This window comes from Pan troglodytes, chromosome 11, assembly GCF_028858775.2.
Source record: "Pan troglodytes isolate AG18354 chromosome 11, NHGRI_mPanTro3-v2.0_pri, whole genome shotgun sequence".
NCBI classification, from domain to species: Eukaryota; Metazoa; Chordata; class Mammalia; order Primates; family Hominidae; genus Pan; species Pan troglodytes.
In genome coordinates this window covers 41,250,901-41,274,057 of record NC_072409.2, presented here as the reverse complement: position 1 = coordinate 41,274,057, position 23,157 = coordinate 41,250,901, and the positions used below count along the sequence as shown (strand labels likewise).

Sequence of the window (23,157 nt, the reverse complement as noted above, 5' to 3'; positions counted from 1 at the left end):
CTATTATAGTACTCTTATGCTAGGAATATATATCTATACACACATATATTTTTATAGTGAAACTCTCAGGAAGAGGAAAATGAAGTTTAATAGGAAATTAATGGCTTGAAAACAATGGTAAGTGGGAAAGAGTGGCTTTCAGTTGCCATGGTACAACAGGCCTCTTGTTTCCATGCCAGATCCTCTCACTCTGAATAGGATGATCAGTCATTGAAAAAAGACAAATGGCCTCCAGGGATGTGGCAATAGGAATATGATCTTCTTATCTCAGACCACAGTAGGATTCCTGGGCAATTGCTTTCTTCATCACCATTATAGTTATTTATTTCACCAGATGCACATTAAGGTCCACAGATCTGATTCTGCAGCACCTGACTGTAGCCAACTCCTTGGTCATTCTCTCTAAAAAAATGCTCCATATCCTTGTCAATGCTTGGTATTGGAAATCCTTTTAATTTAAGTCATTCTGGTGGTAGTTTTGGTATCTCATTATAATTTCAATGTCCATGATACAGCTATTTTTTTTTTTTTTGAGACAGAGTCTGACTCTGTTGCCCAGGCTGGAGTGCAGTGGTGCCATCTCACTCACTGCAACCTCTGCCTCCCAGGTTCAAGTGATTCCTGTGCCTCAGCCTCCTTAGTAGCTTGGATTATAGGTGTGCACCACCAAGCCCAGGTAATTTTTGTATTTTTAGTAGAGATGGGGTTTTGTCATGTTGCCCAGGCTGGTCTCCAACTCCTGGCCTCAAGGGATCTACCCACCTCGACCTCCCAAAGTGTTGGGATTACAGGCATGAGCCACTGCACCCAGTCATGACATAGCTATTAATATAGAACTTTTCATGTGGGCCTATAGGTCAATCTAGGAATTCGCCCTTTCAGAGGCTATTCATATTTATATGCATATTGGTGCATGGCAGGGGTTGGTGTATACACCTTGGTGTATGGCTGAGCCATAACTGGAGCATACCTGAGAATTACCCTATTCTAAGTGTGTTTGGAGTCCCAGGCTAAGGAATCCAGGAGTAGCCAACACTGAGATTCACTACTTATCTATGAAGGACAGCCATATCCCTGCCCCATCCCTTGGAACACAGGCTGTACAGGTGATCGAGGCCCTTTGTTTTGGGTTAAATGGAGATTGCTAGAAGGAGGGTTCTAAGTGAAAATGCTATATGCTATATGGACTACATGCTTTATTTTTTAATACAAACGGTAGTATTTCTCCAGGCCAGCCCACCACCACTGGACCACCCCTGTATATAACTCCTGAAAAAACCTTGTTTCCTTCACTGGTTCTGCCTCTCTTACAGTGCCATCCCAATCGGAATCAATGGGGATCCGGAAGGACAATTGGCCATTTAGATAACATTTGAAAATTAACCAATGTAATTGGTTACATTGTAACATTATTATTAAAATATTATTTTAAAATTATTTTTATATAACAGTAACATATGATTATTAAAAATACATATGAACATTTCAATAAAGGCAGAAAAAGCACTTGATATTGAATGCTTTCCTCTTGATTTTACAACCAAGACAAGGAAGTCCATTATCACTATTTCTATTCAATAGTGGACATACTAGCCAGCAACAAAACTAAAAGGTATAAAGATTACAGGAAAGTTAAACCATCTCTATTCACAGATTGGAAGATTGTAATCACATAAATTCCAAAAGACTCTGTAGTCTTTTTGTCCCTTACAAATAATAAGGGAACTTAGCAACATGCTTGAATATAACATCAATATGTAAAAATCAGTAGCATTTCTATATTCTTACAACAAACGAGAATATAAAAAAATAAAATGCTATTTAACATCGCATTTAAAACACTGCTCAAGAATAAATCTAATGAAATATATGTTTGATCTCTATACTGCAATCGATCCAAGCACAACTTGGATCCAAACATTAAGATATAAATATGTGTACAATCTACAAAATATTACCAGGAAAAATTAGAGGCCACTTAAATAAATGGTGGGAAATAATGATATTAATGGATTGAAGGACAGTATTGTTAATATACTAGTTTTCCCCAAACAGATCTACAGATCCAACGCAAGCCCAGTACAAATCCTAGCAGTTTTGTTTTTTTTTAAACTGACAAGCTAATTCCAAAATTCACCTACAAATACAATAGCCTTAGAATAAGCCAAAGCAATCTTGGGAGAATAAAGTCACAGGACTTCAAGACTTATTATAAAGCTACATGAATGAACACAGTTTGATAGTGGTATAAAGTTAGAAAAAGACCACTCCCTCCAGCTCCCCATTCTGCCCCCATCCCTGGAAGGCGCTGGCAGCTTTCCGCATCCGATCTGCATAGGTCAAAGGGCGCTGACGGAAGGCCTGACCGACCGGGATGGGAAACAAAGCGGCCCTGAGATCACTTTAGGCCACCTTCTGTCCCTCAGTGCTTTCGGATAGAAAAGGTTTTCCTTCTTGGTCTAGGAAGCCCACTAAGAAGAAAGCCTGGGCTGTGGAGTTATGAGGAAGGGAATGAATAGTACACGGGGGCCAGGCGCGTCTCCCCAGGAACCAGAAGGCCTTTAGCTCTATTAGTTCAGAACGACTTCCAGCGAGTCCCAGCCCTTTTCCATTCCCAGCGCAACGATCGCCGGAATCCAGGCGCCATCCAGGCCCCTCTGTTCCCTGAAAAGACCACGCAGCCTCCAGTGACATCACGGAGACGAAAGGGCTTGGCCACCTGTGGCAGCCATGATAAAACCTAGGGAAAACGGAGCTCGAAGTAGCTTATTTTATTTATTATTTATTTATTTATTTATTTATTAAGGAGTCTTGCTCTGTCGCCCAGGCTGTGGTGCAGTGGCGCGATCTCGGCTCACTGCAACCTCTGCCTCCCAGGTTCAAGCGATTCTCCTGCCTCAGCCTCCCCAGTAGCTGGGATTACAGGCGCCCACCATCACGCCCGGCTAATTTTTGTATTTTTCGTAGACGGGGTTTCAGCATCTTGGCGAGGCTGGTCTTGAACTCCTGACTTCGTGATCCACCCGTCTCGGACTCCCAAAGTGCTGGGATTACAGGCGTGAGCCACGGCGCCCGGCCTGGAGCTTGTGTTACTAAAAGACATGCAAACGCCCTTAACCGCTAAGCTCCTGAGGGGTAACGGTATGCTACAAAAGTGCTTCTGAGCTACTACTCCTGGAGGCTTGGTCCGAGTGACCGCAGCAGTGGGCGCGGTGGAAGAGAAGGAGAACGTGTTGGCCCGGGCCTCCATAACCATGGCTGCTAGGGGCGGGGACTGGGAGCGCGGGTCCCGGGACTGGGAGCGCGGGTCCCAGGCCAGGGTGCGGGCTGGGAAGACTCGGTCCTCCACTGCCCCAGCAGGCCACGCGCCCGCGCGTAGCCTCCCGTCCCGCTAGCAGCACGCTGCGTGGCTGCTCGTTGGCTACTTAGACGGAAGCTCGGTTGGGGTTTCTGCAGAAGTTTCCCCCTTGGGCGGTGGCGGAGCTGATAAGCGCGCTAGTAGCAGCTCTGGCAGAAGCAACGGTGACTTCGAGGGATGGCGGCGGCTGCAACAGGACCTGCAGCATCCCAGAGGTGCGTGTTTTTCCTTCCCTTTGCTATGTATTTTATCCCCCTTTCCTTGGCTAGTGGGTCCTGCTGAAGTCGTTGTTTTCCTGAGAGGTTTTTTCCAGAGCTTCTCAGATGCTCTAATCCACTGCGGCGTTAGAGGTGAGAGAGCCTTTTCTGCTTGCTCCACCCCTGGCTGACGCGCCTCCTCCCAGCAGCACCTGATTGGGACCCAGGGTCCTGTGGTTACTGCGTCTCCGCCCCAGTATTGAGATTCTCAGTCTCCTCGCGTTACCTCAGACTCCTGTCTTGCCCTTTCCATTTCCAGACTCTTGCATTCCTGCAGCTTCTGAGAAAAACCTCCTCCATTTATTGGGAACATGGTTGACGACTGTAGTTGGGCTGAAAGGATTTTTTCTTTTTTAATGGCAGTTATGACTAGAAGAGAAAAGTGGACTCTGGGCTCGATAAAAATTAATTTTTTCGTTTGACATCATTGTTGCCATTCTTTTGTAAAAGTGCCGGTATGAAGTCAGTCTACTGGAACAAAAACCTTTTCCCTCACGTCCCTGAAACTTTCCAGATGTCTTGTCATAGTTCATTAGTCACTCATTTGTTTATTCATTTAAAAATGTTTTAGGAGTTGCTGTGTGCAAAGGCGCTGATTGCTATGGGTTAGTCTTAGTTATATACTTAGCTAACCAAGAAATCACTTCTTGCAGGTGTGCAGTGAAGACAAACTATAAAGCTGTAAAGGAATGTAAAAGAGCAAGAGTTAAATAATAGGAGCTAAAGAAGAGCCTAAAGATAAATGATGCTGTGGGTCACAGAATTTAACCAGGAGGTTTTTGTTTTTCATTTTGTTTGTTTGTTTTTTGCTTTAAAGCACAGAAAAAAGGAAACCCTGTTTTGTTGTTATAATCTAACATAAGTAACGTTAACAATTTGAGGCAAGACGGCGTCTTTTCTAGCTATGGCTTTTATAAGAAATGTGCCATAGGGTGCTGGAGCCTCTGTTAGGGTGATATTTGAGCAGAGACCTGAAAAAGCAAGAGAATTCGCTTAGAAGTTCTGGGGAAAGAGCATTCCAGGCAGGACCAAGAGCCAATGCAGAGATCCTGAAGTAGGCATGAAGTTGGCCTGTGTATGGAGCAGCAAAAAGGCCCTTTTTATTAGAGGGCCCATTTGATTAGGAGATAAGGTTGGGCAGGAAACTAGGAGCCACGTCCTGTATGGCCTTTTAGGGCCCAGGTATGTTTTTTGAATCTAAATATATAGACCTTTAGATACCAGCAATAAGGCTTCTGGGATCAGTTTTGGGATAATGTTACAGGAAGCAGTGAAAATTTTTCTCTGTAATTCCTTATATTAGATAGCTATTACTTTGAATTTACATTTCTTAATTGTCATGTTAGGGCTAGTACATCCTTTGGAAATCCAGTTTATATAAAAGTTGCTTTTAGGCTCAACGCGGTGGCTAATGTCTGTAATCCCAGCACTTTGGGAGGCCAAGGAGGGCGGATCCCTTGAGGTTAGGAGTTCGAGACCAACCTGGCCAACATGGTGAAACCCTGTTTGTACTAAAAATACAAAACAAACTTTAATGGGGTGTGGTGGTGTGGATCTGTTGTCCCAGCTACTCAGGAGGCTGAGGCAGGAGAATTGCTTTAACCTGGGAAGCAGAGTTTGCAGTGAGCTGAGATTGTGCCACTGCACTCCAGCCTGGGTGACAGAGTGAGACTCTGTCTTAAAAAAAAAAACTTGCTTTTAAAGAATATTAATATAATAAACTTCATTGTCACTTTCTATCTTCTTTTACTTATTAATTTTTTTTTTTTGAGACGGAGTTTCACTCTGTCACCCAGGCTGGAGTGCAATGGCACGATCTCGGCTCACTGCAACCTCCGCCTCCCACGTTCAAGCGATTCTCCTGCCTCAGCCTCCCAAGTAGCTGGGATTACAGGCGCACACCACCACACCCGGCTAATTTTTGTACTTTTTAGTAGAGATGGGGTTTTGCCATGTTGGCCAGGCTGGTCTCAAACTCCTGATCTAAGGTGATCTGCCTACCTCGGCCTCCCAAAGTGCTGGGTTTATAGGTGTGACCATGCCCGGCCTTAAATTTTTTATTGAGGCATATATGACATACGTAAATAACACAAATTTTAAGTCTACAGTTTGATGAGTTTTTAGATACGTGTACACCACCCAGATCAAGATATAGAGCATTTCCATTCATAAGGTTCCTTCATGCTCCTTCCCAGCCAGCAGTTCTTCTTACTGTCCTGCTGACTACTGTTTTGACCTCCATCACCATCTGTTCGTTTTGCTTGTTCTGGACTCATAAACAGAATCATATAGTAGGTGCTTTGTTCAATGTACGCAGTCTGTTTTTGCTTTAATCATTCCATGAGTATACATCCATATTGTGTGAAGCAGTAGTTCTTTTGCATTGCTGTGTAGTATTCCATTGTATAATTGTATAAATATATGTTGTATAAATGTAAGTATAGCACAATTTATTCTAATTGGACGTCTGGTTTATTTCTAGTTGTTAGCTAGCATAAATAAAGTTTCTGTGAGTACTCTTTTGTGTATTTTGGTGAACACATGCATTTCTTTCTTTTGATTGTATATACCTAGGAGTAGAACTGGATAGAATAGTCATGTGGTTAGCACTGGTACCTTGGTTTTTAATGTGTGGCTCTTGGGCCAGCAGTAACAGCATGACGTGGCAATTCACTAGAAGTGCAAATTCTTATTGAAAGTCCTTATGGGCCAGGCACGGTGGCTCACACCTGTAATCCCAGCAGTTTGGGAGGCTGAGGCGGGTGGATCACCTGAGGTCAGGAGTTTGAGACCAGCCTGGCCAACATAGTGAAACCCCATCTTTATTAAAAATACAAAAAATTAGCTGGGCCATGGTGGCAGGCGCCTGTAACCCCAGCTACTTGGGAGGCTGAGGCAGGAGAATCACTTGAACCCAGGAGGTGGAGGTTGCAGTGAGCCGAAATTGTACCATTGCACTCCAGCCTTGGTGAGAGAGCAAGATCCCATCTCAAAAAAAAAAAAAAAAAAAAAGTCCTTGTGACTCATGTAGTCCAGTACTTCTTACTCTTCCTTTTCCCAGTGTACGTAAGAAAGCAGACCTTGCTAAGCGTGGTGGCTCATGCCTATAATCCTACCACTTTGGGAGGCTGAGGTGGAAGGATCACTTGAGACCAGGAGTTCGAGACCAGGAGTTCAAGACCAGCCTAGGCAACATAAAGAAACCCCATTTCTTAAAAAGTAAACAGAGATTCAAATAAATCCAAATGATCTGTCATAGAGACACACCAGTTACAGGCAGAAGGGGGGGGCCTCAGGACACAGGTTTTCCAAATTTTAGTCTAGTGCTATAGAACAGTGGTTCTCAAAGGTGTGGGCTCCAGATAAGCTGCAGCATCAACATATTAGAAATGCAAATTATTTATTTATTTGAGATGGAGTCTTGCTCTGTCGCCTAGGCTGGAATGCAGTGGTGCAATCTCAGCTCACTGCAGCCTCTGCCTCCCAGGTTCAAGTGAGTCTGCCGCTGCCTCCCAATTAGCTGGGATTACAGGCGTGTGTCACCACACCCAGCTGATTTTTGTACTTTTAGCAGAGATGGGGTTTCACCATGTTGGCCGGGCTGGTCTCGAACTCCTGGCCTCAAATGTTCCACTCGCCTCAGCCTCCCAAAGTGCTAGGATTACAGTGTGAGCCACCATACCTGGCCCTAGAAATGCAAATTCTCAGGACCCACCACAGACCCAGAATCAGAAACCCTGGGTGTGGGGAGGATGATCATGATAAGAACCAGCTGTGTTAAGAAGAAATGTTCTTTTTAAACTGTGAGATGACCTCACAAAGATGAACAGGTCAATGTAAATTATTAAATAATTGGTAATGATAAGTAGGGCCGAAACTTTGATGATGAATGTGAGTGTATTTCTCCTGGATTGTCCCAAGGGCTACTTTAACAGGCATTTGGGATTCAGGTCACTTGGTATTATGTGAGTTAAAATGTGTATATTTGATATAAGGTCATCCAATTAGGAATAAAGGGGAATGTTCTTATCACATAGGCTGTTTCACATTTTTCATTCATTCAACAAAGAATGAACATTAAGTGGTGAATGTTGTACTGGAAATCAGGAATCTAAGGATGGATAAGCTTCAGTGAGTGAGTTTTCAGTCTAGTGGAAAGACAAGTCAACAGATCATTAAAATATAAGGTAACTACTGTAATGGGGTTGTGTATAAAATGAGCGTAGCAGAATAGAATCCGACTGAGGGAGTTAAAAACTTTACAGAGGAGGTTGCAAAATTCAGTAGGGAGAGAAAACGTGTGAATTTTGAGAATCGTTCAGGGCCCAGTATGTGTGGTGGTTAAGAACCCAGGCTCTGGAGTCAGAGACTCTTGGGTCAAAGTTCTGGTTTCATGATAACTGTGTAACTTCAGTAAGGTTCCTGTCATCAGTCCAGAGCAGATTTCTCATCTGTCAAATGGAAACAAATAGGACCTACTTGAAAGGTTTATTTTGAAGATAAGTGAGGTACCCTGTATCATATGCTTAGTACAGTGCCAGGCACATGGTAAATACTACATAACTGTTCTGTTTGGGGAATAATACAAGTTGTTCAGTAGTATTAGCACATAAAATGTGAGGAGGCAAGTGCTAGGAGATAAAGGTTAAACAAGTGGAGAGAGGCCAGGCCATCAAAGGCATTAAATCTCAACAGATGGTTTTCAGTTTTATCATATGATCATGGAGACCTGTGAAGAATTTGGAGGAAGGGAATGAAATTTTCTGAATTACAAAACCTACTTTAAAAGCAGAGTAGATAATGAATTGGAGGAGACACAAGGGATAGTGGATAGCAGGAAGATGGTGGTACAGACCAGGTCAAAGATGAATATCTGCATGCAGGGCAGTGATTGTGGGCATGGAGGGGAGTTGTTTTATGTAAAATGCACTGGACTTGGTGATGATTGGAATATAAGGGATGACTCCTGAGTTTCTGGCTGGGGGAATGTAGTAGGAATTGGTGCCTTTCACTTAAATAGCACCTAGGATGATAGCACTTAGAAGATTGCATTCAGCATGGGGGAATAGGTTTGAAGGGAGGAATTAGTTTTAGATTTTTAATATTCGTATTTGAATTGCCTCTGGGACATTTTGGGTGAAGTCTAGAGAAAACTATGCTGATATTGCACAGGAGCACTGTCTAGGCTCTCAAGATAGACTTGAGTCATCAGGATGATTCAAGACATATGTGAAGCCTCCGACACCACTTAAAGAGTCAAAGAATGTTTCTAAAGGGGAGGAAGTCTAAGTACTGAGCCCAAGGGAAACATTAGGTTTTTTGTTTTTTGAGATGGAGTTTCGCTCGTCACCCAGGCTGGAGTGCAATGGCATGATCTTGGCTCACTGCAACCTCCGCCTCCTGGGTTCAAGCGATTCTCCTGCCTCAGTCTCCCAAGTAGCTGGGATTACAGGCATGTACCACCATGCCCAGCTAATTTTTGTATTTTTAGTAGAGATGGGGTTTCGCCATGTTGATCAGGCTGGTCTCGAACTCCTGACCTCAGGTGATCCAACTGCCTCGGCCTCCCAAAGTGCTGGGATTACAGGTGTGAGCCACTGCGCCCAGCCCGGAAACATTAGTTTTTAAAAAGCAACAGAATGGTAAGCTGAAAGGTCTGGTTATTGTCAGGGGCCACAGAGAGATCAAGTCAGATAGGAATCAGTTGGATTTGATAAGGGGTTACTAGTGGCTCTGAGAAGATTAAGACTAGAGAGGCAAACATTTTTATATTTTGTGGCCAAGGAGATGTGGTCAAATTAGAGATTGGGGAAAAGGCGGAAAAAGTCTGCAAGGAGAGAAATCAATACTTTTCATTGAGTGCCTACTGGATGCCAGGTATAGATCTAAGTAAGCCCCAAATCCTGGAGTGATCTTCAATTTTTCTTATCCCACATTGGCAAGTCTTGCTGGCTCTAATATATTCCAGCTCATTGTATTTCTCTTCATCACCTCTGTGGCTAACATCCTTTTCTAGCCTAGACTTAATGTATTAGTTTCCTAAGAAGTCTGTGTTTCCAGTCCTGATTTGTTATAATGTATTCACCATACAGCAACCAGAATGATATTTGAAAAGAGTAAATTGGACCATTTCTCTCTCCTACTAACAATGAACTTTCCATGGCTTTCCATCACACCTAAGGTCCAAATTCCTTATAACAGCCTGCAAGGTACAAAGTGAGGCCCTTGAAGTAGCATCTTATAGCTTCTTTGCTCTCTTAGTTTGAGCCACACTTTGTTTCTGTTGATTGAATGCAACCCCAGGTGAGTTGAGGGGCATCTGTATTCATTGCTTTGTGAGAATTATCTATTAGGTTAAAGCAAAGTCAGTGACACATGTGGCTATTGAAATAATTTTACCGTTTAAGAAAACTACCAAATCCCTAGAGTTTGTAGGTAGTTGGCAGAAAATAAAAGTGTTCCTGTGTTCCTGCATCTGCCCTTGATCTCCCTAATTGTATAATCTCTTACATCATTATTTTTCCAGCTACCACACCTATATGTTATGACTGCACAGGGTGAAAAAGTTTTAATCTCTCTAATGTTAACTCTTGATCAGTTGCCATAGCCATCTATTAGATTATATCTCGGCTTTGAACAGGATGTTTAATTGCATTTTATTAGAGTTGTGTGCTATTGATAGAGGATAAGAGAGGGCCAGGTAAGCTTGATGGTGTAGATATTGATTGTCTTAACCTCCTTGAGCTCTAGATTTAACTTTTAGTCTTTCTTTATTGGACAGCTTCACATTTTCTAGGAATTTCAAATTCTATATGATGTTTGAATCTTCTCCAAGTTAGAAGGAGAAAATCTGTAATGGTCAATGCATATCAATTAAACTCTTCAGAATATGTGAGGTGATAATAATTACCATTTATTGAGTTCTGTAGGTCAGGAACTAAATGCTTTTTTTTTTTTTTTTTTTTTTTTTGAGATGGAGTTTCACTCTTGTTGCCCAGGCTGGAGTGCAGTGGTGTGTTCTTGGCTCACTGCAACTTCTGCCTCCCAGGTTCAAGCGATTCTCCTGCCTCAGCCTCCCAAGTAGCTGGGATTGCAGGCATGCGCCACCATGCCTGGATAATTTTTGTTTTTTTAGTAGAGGTGGGGTTTCACCATATTGGCCAGGCTGGTCTCGAACTCCTGACCTCAGGTGATCCGCCTGCCTCAGTCTCCCAAAGTGCTGGGATTACAGGCATGAGCCACCATACCTGACCCCTAAATGCTTTACAGTACAGAAATACTATGTTAGATTGTCTACTTTTGGGAGGAGGGGCAGCAGAAGGGGAGATCCTCTTATGAGGAAAAACTCCAAGATTACATCCCTGTTATCTTTCCTCCAAATAGTTTCTGATAATAAGTTATTTGTTTAAAAATTATGTTTTAATTAGAATTTGATGGCTTTTGAATACCTTTTACTGACACTCAACATGTTTGTTTTTGTAGGAACTGACTAAGGCTTTGGAACAGAAACCAGATGATGCACAATATTATCGTCAAAGAGCTTATTGTCACATTCTTCTTGGGAATTACTGTGGTAATTTTTCTTATAAAGTATATTGCCCCTTTTTAATAAGTTACTTATACATTTTACCCATAACCAATTAATCAAATAAAATAAAGGTTGTCTTTGAGGATTTTTGAGTTGGTCTTTCATACAAGGTAAAGTAGCTCAAGTGTGACAGATATGTTGAGCAACACCTATTTAAATTTTATGGATGTCTCTTTTTGCTTCAGTGGGTGGATAATGTATATAGGTTTCATTCATAGTTACTGAGTAGGCTGATAAAGAATAGTATCACATTTACTATTTGACAGAGTATTAAAATGAAATGCTCTTCTTTGTATTTTTTTATAAAAAAGAATGTGGCATGGTGGCTCACGCCTGTAATCCCAGCACTTTGGGAGGCCAAAGCGGGAGGATCACATGAGCCCAAGAGTTGGAGTCTAGCCTGGACAACATAGCAAGACCCTATCTATATTAAAAAATAATGTATTCCTGTACTGTGTAACTTTAAAAATTATTCTGATGAAGAATCTGGATAGGGAAAAACTGAATATTTTTTTTTTTAGGTGGAGTTTTGCTCTTATTGCCTAAGCTGGAGTGCAGTGGCACGATCTCAGCTCACTACAGCCTCTGCCTCCTGGGTTCAAGTGATTCTCCTGCTTCAACCTCCCAGGTAGCTGGGACTACAGGTGCATGCCACCATGGCTGGCTAATTTTGTATTTTTAGCAGAGAGGGGGTTTCACCATGTTGGCCAGGCTGGTCTCAAACTCCTGACCGCAGGTGATCCGCCCACCTCAGCCTCTCAGAGTGCTGGGATTACAGGCGGGAGCCACTGCACCCTGCCAAATTACGTAAATGATGCTAATGAGAAAAGGAGATGAATTTTGTCACACAGCTTTATTCACTGACCGAAGAGCTTTAAGAAGGAAGCTAAATGTTAAGCCAAAAGGAAGGTACAAGAGTAATATTTATTTGAATTCTGTGTTGGATTAGCTTTTCCTAATTTAAAACCATCTGGTGTTTCTATCAACTCGAAAACTTAGAAATCTAAAACTGATCGGTATTCCGTGTGTGTTTGCTAGAATCTGTAAATAACTGACAAAAAACCATCTTTTTTTTTTTTCTTTTTTTTTTTTTTTTTTGAGACGGAGTCTCACTCTGTTGCCCAGGCTGGAGTACAGTGGCACAATCTTGGCTCACTGCAACCTCTGCCTCCCAGGTTCAAGCGATTCTCCTGCCTCAGCCTCCTGAGTAGCTGGGACTACAGGCATGTGCCACCATGCCCAGCTAATTTTTGTATTTTTAGTAGAGGTGGGGTTTCACAATGTTGGCCAGGATGGTCTCGATCTCTTGACCTCGTGAACCACCTGCCTCGGCCTCCCAAAGTGCTGGAAATACAGGTGTGAGCCACCAGCACCTGGCCTGGCTTTGTTTTTTCTAATGGAGAAATGAGAGTTTAATTTGCTTTCTTGGTCAGAAGTCTGTTCATTTTAAGTTATTAAGAATGCTGAGATGGGAAATCTTAACAATAAGGTTTTTATGGAGAAGTGAAGTGTACATTTGGATAAATTATGAGAGAGTACAGAAGAAACCCAGAGTTTTGAGAGTATTGTTAGTTTTTAATGTTATATTTTTGAGGGGAATATATGAAAATTATCACAGCATTGTGGATATTTAGACATATATAGGAATTGTGAGAGCAAGAATTTTAAAATCGGAAAAATACTAAGACAGAGGTTATGAGTAATCCCAGAAAATTGTAGACTACATAGTCCTACTTGTACTATTATTTTATCTTTATGTTATGATAGAGTTTTATCACAATTCTGTAAAGCAGTGATTCTTAACTGGAAGCAGTTGTTTCCCAGGAAACTTTAGGCAATGTTTGAAGAAATTTTTTATTATCATGAATGGTGGATGGGGGAGGAGCTACTGACATCTAATGAGTATAAACCAGGGGGTACTACGAAACATCCCATAATGGCCAGTACAGTCCTGCCCAACAGAGAAGTATCTGGTTCAAAATGTCAGTAGTGCTGAGTTAACAAGCTCTACGTATTAGATGTTAAATTCTTACTCTGTACTGCTTTGAATGTTTGCTTTTCTGCTGTATACCTATTCAAAAAAGAGATTTTAGGCCTAATTACACAAATGGAAGCTACAAATTAGGAAAGGAAAGGTCTGGGTGACAGGGCTTATTGTCAAATTTGCTTATCCCAGTTTCAGTTTTGGTATGTGAATAATAGGGCTATTCAGTCAGGAAGACAGCATATCTACACTCCTAGCAAATTCCAGAGTCAAGTTATCTAGTGCCTTGATACATACTTGAAAACCCTGAAAAAACGTGGGTCATACCATGCTGTACATTTTCTTTTTTTTTGAGACAAGGTCTCACTCTGTTGCCCAGGCTGGAATGCAGTGGTGTGATCTTGGGTCACTGCAGCCTCCGCCTCTTGAGCTCAAGTGATTCACCCACCCCAGCCCCCCAAGTCACTGGGGCTATAGGCACGTGCCACCACATCTCACTAAATTTTGCTTTTTTTTCCCCGCAGAGACAGGGTTTCGCCCTGTTACAACAGCTGGTCTTGAACTCCTGGGCTAAAGCGATCCACCTGCCTCAGCCTCCCAAAGTGTTGGGGTTACAGGCGTGAGCCTTTATGCCTGACCTCATCCTCTACATTTCTAGGCCTTATTACTTTTAAGAGCAATAGAAAAGTTTCCTGCCTAAATTCCTTTCTTTTTTTTTTCTTCTTTTTGGACCTGGGGGCACAGAGCCTTACTCTTTCACCCAAACTCGAGTGCAATGGCACCATCATAGTTCACTGCAGCCTTGAATTCCTGGGCTCAAGCTGTCCTTCTGCCTCTGCCTCCTGAGTAGCTGGGAATACAGGCGTGTACCATCACACTAAGCTAATTCATTAAACATTTTTGTGTAGAGATGAGGTCTCGCTACATTGCCCAGACTGGTCTCTGAACTCCTGGCCTCAAGTGATCCTACTGCCTTGGCCTCCCAAAGCACTGGCATTACAGACATGAGCCACAGCACTTGGCCCCTAAATTCTTTTCTTGAGTTTTCTTTCTTTCTTTCCTTTCTTTCCTTCCTTTTTTCCTTTCTTTCTTTTCTTTTTTTTTTTTTTTGAGACAGAGTCTCGCCCTGTCTCCCAGGCTGGAGTGCAATGGTGCATGGTGCATTCTCGGCTCACTGCAACCTCTGCCTCCCGGGTTCAAGTGATTCTCCTGCCTCAGCCTCCAGAGAAGCTGGGATTACAGGTGCGTGCCACCACGCCCAGTTAATTTTTTTATCTTTATTAGAGATGGGGGTTTCACCATGTCGGCCAGGCTGGTCTCAAACTCCTGACTTCGTGATCCACCCGCCTCAGCCTCCCAAAATGCTGGGATTACAGATGTGAGCCACCGCACCCGGCCGAATAATATCTTAATATCATGCCATTGACATTTATTCTCTAATTACTTCAGAGGTGGCCTTCAGAAGAAGGCCTCTTTGGTAAAATTGCTATTGAGGATATTTCACTAAAAAACAAATTTATCTTTACATTTAAATCCAGGAAAAATTTAAGTTAAACTTTTAGGCTTCTATTTTTATCAGACAGGGTAAAAAATTTATAACTCAGAATATTAGCTTTTCCCCTCTTTGTATGATAGACTGCCTGATTTTAGTTACTGATTATTTAAAATAATAAGTTATTCAAACCCTCTTCTCTAGAATATAGTGTGTGTGAGACAGTATATTTAAAATTTTTATTAAGGCCCATGTAGTTGTATTTCTTTTATAAATTAGTAAATTAGAAAATTTTGTTTTAAGAGATTTTTAATTTAAAATTTCCAGATTACCTATGGCTGGAGTTAACTTGAATTAGTAGGCTTTTATTTAGAGTACTCTCAATGTTTTTAACGTATTTCACTATGCACTGTGTATAAATGTAATCGTTGTTCTGTGTCTCCAGAAGTGAATAATTTGTTTATGCATACATTTACACTATTATCTGTAAGTATATAATTTATCACCTGTAGCCTCTTGACCCCCATGTAACTTGGATATGTGAGAAAACTTCACAGAATTTAAAGATGCTTCTTGGTGTTGGTAGGAAAGGGATGGGAACAGATAAAGCCACTGAGAGAATAGTGGACTGAATAGGTAGCCGCATTGAAGAGTGAGCTGGGGCTGGGAAAGGCTTATGGACCTCAACTCAGCTCCCAGTTACCAAGCCTCCTCCCCACCCTAACTAATGGCATTTTGGGAGTCTGATTTAGATCTGACTTTGTTGTGTGTATGAGGAAGCTTCTCTAAGGGCAGAGGGATTGAGGGAAATGTACATTATTTATATCTATGAAATTAGTGAGGTTTACTGTAGTTAAAATTAATTTAAAAAAATCAAAATGTTTCAGGATAAACAACCAAGTGTTAAACTATTGGTATGTTTATAGCTATAGAGAGTTTGCCATAAGTTCTGTTAAGACAGGTTTTATTCACTGCTGACTCCCCAGTGCCTAGAACAGTGCCTGGGATGTAATAGGTATTTAATAAGTATTTGCTGATTAACAGGTTGTGCAGATGAGTGATATGATAGGTTTTTCTTTCTAGGTGCAGATGCTAATTTCAGTGACTGGATTAAAAGGTGTCGAAGCTCAGAATGGTATGTAGATCTCCCATGGTATTTCAATTTAAAAAGAAGTAAACATTTGAAATTTTTTGGTTTAAACAAATTTGTTTTTACCTTTATAATTTATTTTAAATAATACATGTTTCCTTAAATGTAGACTTCCAAAAATATAATGTTTTTTGCCTAGCTTCTTAGGTTGAAAAGGAGATTTGGGTGAATTTGCTGGTATGGCATATCAGTAAGAAATTACTAAGGAGTCTAGGCCGGGGCCCGGTGGCTCACTCCTGTAATCCCAGCATTTTGGGAGGCTTAGGCAGGCAGATGACGAGGTCAGGAGATTGAGACCATCCTGGGCAACATGGTGAAACCCCGTCTCTGCTAAGAAAATACAAAAATTAGCCGGGCGTGGTGGTGCGTGCCTGTAGCCCCAGGTACTCGGGAGGCTGAGGCAGGAGAATCACTTGAACCCAGGAGGCGGAGGTTGCAGTGAGCCAAGATCACGCCACTGCACTCCAGCCCGGGCAACAGAACGAGACTCCGTCTCAAAAAAAGAAATTACTAAGGAGTCTAAAATGAATTCAGGAGGCAAAATGAACCCACTTTTCTTTAGTTGAAAGGTATGGAGAATTGGCTTGCTTAATCAGTATGTTTGTGCAATAAAAATCATATAAATACCTTTGCCTTTAAATGTACTGTTAACTGAAAATGCTTCCTTTTTATGTTTTAATAGGCTCAGAATCTGAGGTGGTAAGTCCAGAGTTTTCATTCTTCATGTTTTTATTTACTTAGGTTAAATTTCAAGTACCCAATATATTTGAGACAGGACTCAGGATGAGCTCTCTGTCAGCTAAATATTAAGCAATTCCATTTAAGTACTGGTTCCTCTAGGAACTGAAATAAAGCCATTTTTTCATAAGTATGGAAGTTTCTAGTCATGAAATTTATTGGGCTATTTTAATGAATTTATCGTGTGGTTAAAATCGATTTCGTATGTTTTATTATGGTCAAAATGATTATTTATCTGTTCCTTACTAAAACCTTATTACATTTATTTAGGTCCAACAGTTTGAATCACTTGTAGGGCTTTTTATGATAGGCTAAGACAAAAGTTAAGGAAAATTGGAAATGTTTATCTTTAATTCAGTGTAATGTTTATTGTTTTGGGCATGAAGACCTTCAAGTCTTTTCAGTTATTAAAAATTATGGTGGAATTGAATAAAACTAACTTTTAATTTTTTTTTTTTTAAAAGACAGTGTCTTGCTCTGTTACACAGGCTGGAGTGCAGTGGTGCCATCATAGCTCACTGCAGCCTGAAACTCCTGGGCTCAAGTAGTTTTCCTACCTCAGCCTCCCAAGTAGCTGGGACTACAGGTGCATGTCACCCCACCAAGCCCGCTAATATATTCTATTTCTTTAAAAAGCTTTTTAGGCTGAGTGCAGATTTTTATGCCTGTAATCCCAGCACTTTGGGAGGCTAAGGCAGGTGGATCGGTTGAGGTCAGGAGTTCAAGACCAGCCTGACCAACATAGTGAAACCCTGTCTCTACTAAAAATACAAAAATGAGCCAGGTGTGGTGGTAGGCGCCTGTAATCCCAGCTACTCAGGAAGCTGAGGTGGGAGAACCCCTGGAGCCCAGGAGGTGGAGGTTGTGGTGACCCAAAATCATGCCACTGCACTGCAGTCTGGGTGACAGAGCGAGACTCCGTGTAAAAAAAAAAAAAAGGACAAACTACCATAAAGATGAACCTGCTTTTTTGTTTTGTTTTGTTTTTTAATTAAGCTAAATATTATGTTACTTCATTATGAGGGAACAATGAAAAGTTACAGTTTAAGTTTTAGATTCCTTTATATTTTCAAAAAGAAATAAAGCTATACAATAGAATTAATATTTGGAGAATATTTAACTATCACTCAAAGCATGTAGATAATAGCCAGGCGTGGTGGCTCACACCTGTAATACCACCACTTTTGGAGGCCGAGTTGGGCGGATCACCTGAGGTCAGGAGTTATACACCAGCCTGGCCAACATGGCGAAACCCTATCTCTACTAAAAATACAAAAATTAGCTGGTCGTGTTGGCATGCGCCTGTAATCCCGCTACTCTGGAGGCTGCAGCAGAAGAATCACTTGAGCCTGGGAGATGGAGGTTGCAGTAAGCTGAGATCACGCCACTGCACTCCAGCCTGGGTGGCAGAGTGAGACTCTGCCTCAGTTAAAAAAAAAAATGTAGATAATAGTGTAATTTAGTAAGAAAAGTACTGAACTGAAAATCTGAACTGAAAATCAAGAAATCTGACTCTGGATCTTTGCTAGCCCTGAGAATTTAGTCTAGGCACAAAATGACTATGACTAAATTTTTAGTACCTTTGAAAGGAGGTCCGTGGACCAAATGAGCTCTGGAGTCCTTTCAGCTGTAAAATTATATGAAGGTATAATGATAAATGAGTTCAGGCGAATAAATGATATAGGTAGGCTTTTTCCATTACTACTCCTTTTTTATGTTTAATTAATTAATTAATTAATTTTTGAGACAGAGACTCTCTCTGTTGCCCAGGCTGGAGTGCAGTGTTACAACCCCAGCTCACCGCAACCTCCGCCTCCTGGGTTCAAGTGATTCTCCTGCCTCGGCCTTCTGAGTAGCTGGGACTACAGTTGCCTGCCACCATGCCCGGCTGATTTTTATATTTTTAACAGAGATGGGATTTCACCATTGTTGGCCAGGCTGGTCTCGAACTTCTGACCTTAAGTGATCCACCCGCCTTGGCCTCCCAAAGTGCTGGGATTGCAGGTGTGGGCCACAGTGCCCGGCCACTACTCCTTTTTTATACAAAGTTCTGCAGCATACTGTTACTATTTATTAAGTTGAAGTTCTAAGGACGTGTGAAGTTTCCTATTGTGGAATAGGATCAGGGTTGGCCTGTGTCATGAAGAATGGTAACTAGACCTGTAGAAAGGAGACAGGTTCAGAGGGTTGGAGAAGGAAGTGCAAAGTGAAGTAGTTTTTTTGCATCTAGCTAAAAAGGATCTGCCTATTTATTTATTTAAAGATTGTGAAGAACAGAGCTGGTTAATTATGAGGCAGATTTATGAAATAGCTGCTTGGGACAATAGAAAGTGAGAAAAGGGATGAAATCTTGCCAAGTTTTTTTTTTGGAGACAGAGTTTCGCTCTTGTTGCCCAGGCTGGAGTGCAGCGGCATGATCTCAGATCACTGCAACCTCCACCTCCTGGGTTCAAGCAATTCTCCCGCCTCAGCCTCCTGAGTAGCTGGGGTTATAGGCACATGCCACCACGCCTGGCTAATTTTTGTATTTTTAGTAGAAACGGGGGTTTCACCATGTTGGCCAGCCTGGTCTCGAATTCCTGACCTCAGGTGATCCACCCACTTCAGCCTCCAAAAGTGCTGAGGTTACAGACGTGAGCCACCATGCCCGGCCCTTATCAGGATTTTGGTCTGTTTCTGGTCGTATCCACATGGTGTAGAATTTGTTTAATAAAATAATTTTGAGTAACCAAGCACAAAACTCTAGGTAGATTTGAAAGGGAGATATTTCCAAAAATTATGAATTTGATTTTTTTGGTGTATGTCTATGAAGAGATTGGTAATGCGTGTCCATTTGAAGTAATTTAAATTGAGTGTGAATAAATGATAATGAGCTTGTATTACTGAGCCATCTCATATACTGGTGGAAGAATAGCATGTGTGGTAAATACACAGATCTGTGTGGCTAGAGTTGAGGATGTAATTAAGCACTCTCATCTCATTCTTTTTTCTGTTTTGAATCTTGCATTTGTTGATTTTAACCATTCTTCAGTCCTACTTACTATGTTCTCAGTTTGCCTTTCTTCCCCTTTCTTCTTTAAATGCTAAGCAACTACTTTTCTTCCTTGTATAGTAGTTTATGAATACATTTCATATCCCTCATTCCTATGTAAGTCTTTGAGGTTAAGAAGCGTGTCTTATTTGCATGTTTGTATGTGCCTCAGTTAGGGTTCCCAGATAAAATACAGCATGCTCAATTAAGTTTGTATTTCTGATGAACAATGAATTATTTATTTATTTATTTGAGACAGAGTCTCACTCTGTCGCCCAGGCTGGAGTGCAGTGGCCCAATTTCGGCTCACTGCAACCTCTGCCTCTCTGGTTCAAGCGATTCTCCTTTCTCAGCCTCCTGAGTAACTGGGATTACAGGCATGAGCCACCACACATGGCTAATTTTTGTATTTTTAGTAGAGAGGGGGTTTCACTATGTTGGCCAGGCTGGATTCGAACTCCTGACCTCAAGTGATTCACCCACTTCGGCCTCCCATATGTTGGGATTATGGGCGTGAGCCACTGCACCTGGCCTATTTTTTATTATATAAGTGTGTTCTGTGTTGTATTTTTGTTTGCTAAACTTGGCAGCCCTTGCCATGTGTATTGCACAGTGGGAGCTTAGTTCAGTGAATCAATCAAAATTGGGTTCTAGTTTTAGTCCTGTGGTACTGGCAGAGTATTTTTATTCTTAGTTTTGCAGGTGAAAAAAAAATACGAGGTTAATGGACTCTTAAATCTTTCCCTAAGTTTACCTAGTTAACTAAATTGCTCAGCCTGGCCCAGGAGACATACATACACTTGACTCCCAACCAAACTAGTACACCTTTGCTTAGTTTTTTTCCTAAGTTTTGAATTGAAGAACTTAGATTCTAAGGATTTGTTCTAAAGGATGATTATTTTTCTTGTCCTGTCCCTGGAATCTCCATATTTTATACATATATATTATATATATTATATATATATTTTATATATAATATATATAATATATATATTATATATTATCTATTATCTATATTATCTATATTTTATATATAATATATATTTTATATATATTATATATGTTTTATATATAATATATATTTTATATATATTATATATTTGTGTATATATTATATATATTTTATATATATTATATATTATATATTTTGTATATATAATATATATATTTTATATATAATATATTATATATATTTTATATATAATATATATTTAATATATTATATATTTTATATATATTTATTATATATAATATATATTTTTTATATATTATATATATTTTATATATATATACACACACACACACAAACATAATCTTGTTAGATTACTAACTCTAAAAACTATTTGGGGGAAAACAAATTGAAAGAAGTTTTCTTAATTATGTCTTAAGGGAAATACATGATAAAAATCTTTCAATTTCCTTTTTTATGCAGTAGGGGGAGACAGTATTAGAATACTGAAAATAAAATCTGTGGGTTACTGAGGCTTACTTTGTGGACACTAAGAGAGAACAGTACTAAAATAATTTGCTCTTCATATATTCAGATATCTTGATTGTGTTTCACTGTTTGGATATCTTGGACCTTTGTGAATTAAGAAAAGATGCATTTTGCTGGGGAGAATGTGCTTAGTATTAGAGCTTCTGTAAAATTTGCAGCTTAAAAGAGTGATTTCTGTGCTTTTGAGAATTCTCTTTTCTTTCCCACCTTCAAGGTTGAATGAATGTTGCATGTCCATGTGTAGTCAGTCAGTGGTTGAATGTTATTAATTTGAATGATATATAATTTGCGATGAAAGTAAGAAGAGAAAGAGGTAAAACCCTGAAATTAATGAAATAGCATTCCTTAACTATTTTACAATATAATATCTAATATGTTTTTTCCAAGCCAGGATTCATGTTTTTTCAGTATCTCTGATAGTTATTTCTACCTTTTGCTGAATATCACCTTTCATGTTAGCCTATTAATTTTTTAGAAATTAAGAAACTGTAATTTTTTATTTCATCTTGTTAATTTAATGACACTCTTCTCTGGTCACAGTCTCAGAATTGTGACTTTAGTGTCACCTATATTGTGAAATATTCATTTTAAATATTAGGTTTTATTTTTTTGAGATAGAGTCTTGCTCTGTTGCCCCCGTGGAGTGCAGTGGCAGCATGATCTCGAGTCACTGCAACCTCCGCCTGCTGGGTTCAAGCAATTCTCTTGCCTTAGCCTCCTGAGTAGCTGGGACTAAGGTACACACCACCATGCCCGGCTAATTTTTTGTATTTTTAGTAGAGACGGGCAGGCTGGTCTCGAACTTCTGACCTCATGATCTGCCCGCCTCAGCCTCCCAAAATGCTGGGATTACAGGCATGAGCCACCACACCTGACATTAATTTTTATTCCCTTTAAGAATTAGAATTCTCAGTCTTTTGGGGTGAATTTGCCCTTGTGGAAATGTTGTTTTATTCCTGTTTTTAGTCAGAATAATTTTTCTGTATTAAACAATACAAAATCTGAAAGCCTGGAATTGTGGGAATTAAAAATGTATGTCTTAGAAGCAAAATAGCCTCCTTTTCTTTTACTAAAATTTGCGAAGTTTTAAAGTAATCCCTTTTTTTAATGTTCAGAGAAGAATATATGTATGTTAAAGAATCCTAGTGATAATGTAATGGAATGGGGTATCTGGGCATGATGCTCCTGCTTGTCTGAATACATATATATGGGAATTTTAAAAATTGTTGTTTTAACATCTTGCTTCATATAGTGGTGGTGATAGTAGTGAGAATTGTTTAATTTTTTTAATTGAGTTAGTTAAGAATCCACAAATCGTAGATGTTAGAATGTATTCTTGTTACTTTTGATATATTTTGTAACATATATTTATATATTTTTAAAGAATACTTTTACTCTACATAATTTTTAAACAGCTATACATTGTCAATATTTTTATCATGTCCTTACATATTCAACAGCAAAGTATTTCATCATATGCATGTACTGTACCTTATTTAGCCAGCTCCATTTTGTTTGTCCTGTGGATAATTATAATAGCTGTTTTGACTGTTTTACCACATTGCAGGCACTGTACTGTGTATTATCTCATGTAATTCTCATAGTTACTGCATGGTGTAGGTATTTTTATCCCCAGTTTACCGGTAGAGAAACTGAGCTCAGAGATGTTAAATAATTTGTCCAGGTTTTTCGGATTATACTGATGAAGATACTGATAACTAGCATTCTATTGTCAGTTATTTGCCAGACAGGGTTCTTTATTTTTCTTATACATAGTATCATTTATTCTTGAGAACCCTGAATGAGTTATTCTTGAGAACCTAAATAAGTTAGGGCCTACTAAGTCATTTGCAATACAATACAATAGGAGAAACTGAGGCTCGCTGAGATTAAGTTGCTTGCTTATGGTTATACATCCAACAAATGGCACCTATTTCCAAGTTTTTCTGTTTACACAACTGATTGTTTTTGTCCCAACCCCTGCTTATTTCTGAGGAAATAAGTAAAAATTCTAGCTGAAAAAGACATTTCCGGCAAATTATTTCATATTTTGTCTTCCTC

At 40.1% G+C, this 23,157-nt stretch overlaps 1 protein-coding gene and 1 pseudogene across 2 annotated transcripts in view; both read left to right on the top strand.

The window, feature by feature from the left end:
• PANTROV1R-PS243 (vomeronasal 1 receptor panTroV1R-ps243 pseudogene) lies at nt 225-410 on the top strand (annotated as a pseudogene).
• LOC107976733 (stimulated by retinoic acid gene 6 protein-like) overlaps nt 3,453-23,157 on the top strand; it is a 52,222-nt gene continuing 32,517 nt past the window's right edge. Inside the window, exons 1-4 of one of the 2 annotated variants that reach the window (XM_016961292.3) lie at nt 3,484-3,573; nt 11,098-11,188; nt 15,763-15,814; nt 16,512-16,528. In XM_016961292.3, coding sequence (XP_016816781.1) covers nt 11,129-11,188; nt 15,763-15,814; nt 16,512-16,528 — 129 coding nt within the window. In that variant the 5' untranslated portion in view covers nt 3,484-3,573; nt 11,098-11,128. Of the gene's footprint in view, nt 3,574-11,097; nt 11,189-15,762; nt 15,815-16,511; nt 16,529-23,157 lie in introns of both variants that reach the window. The other variant, XM_016961293.3, reaches the window with a different exon arrangement.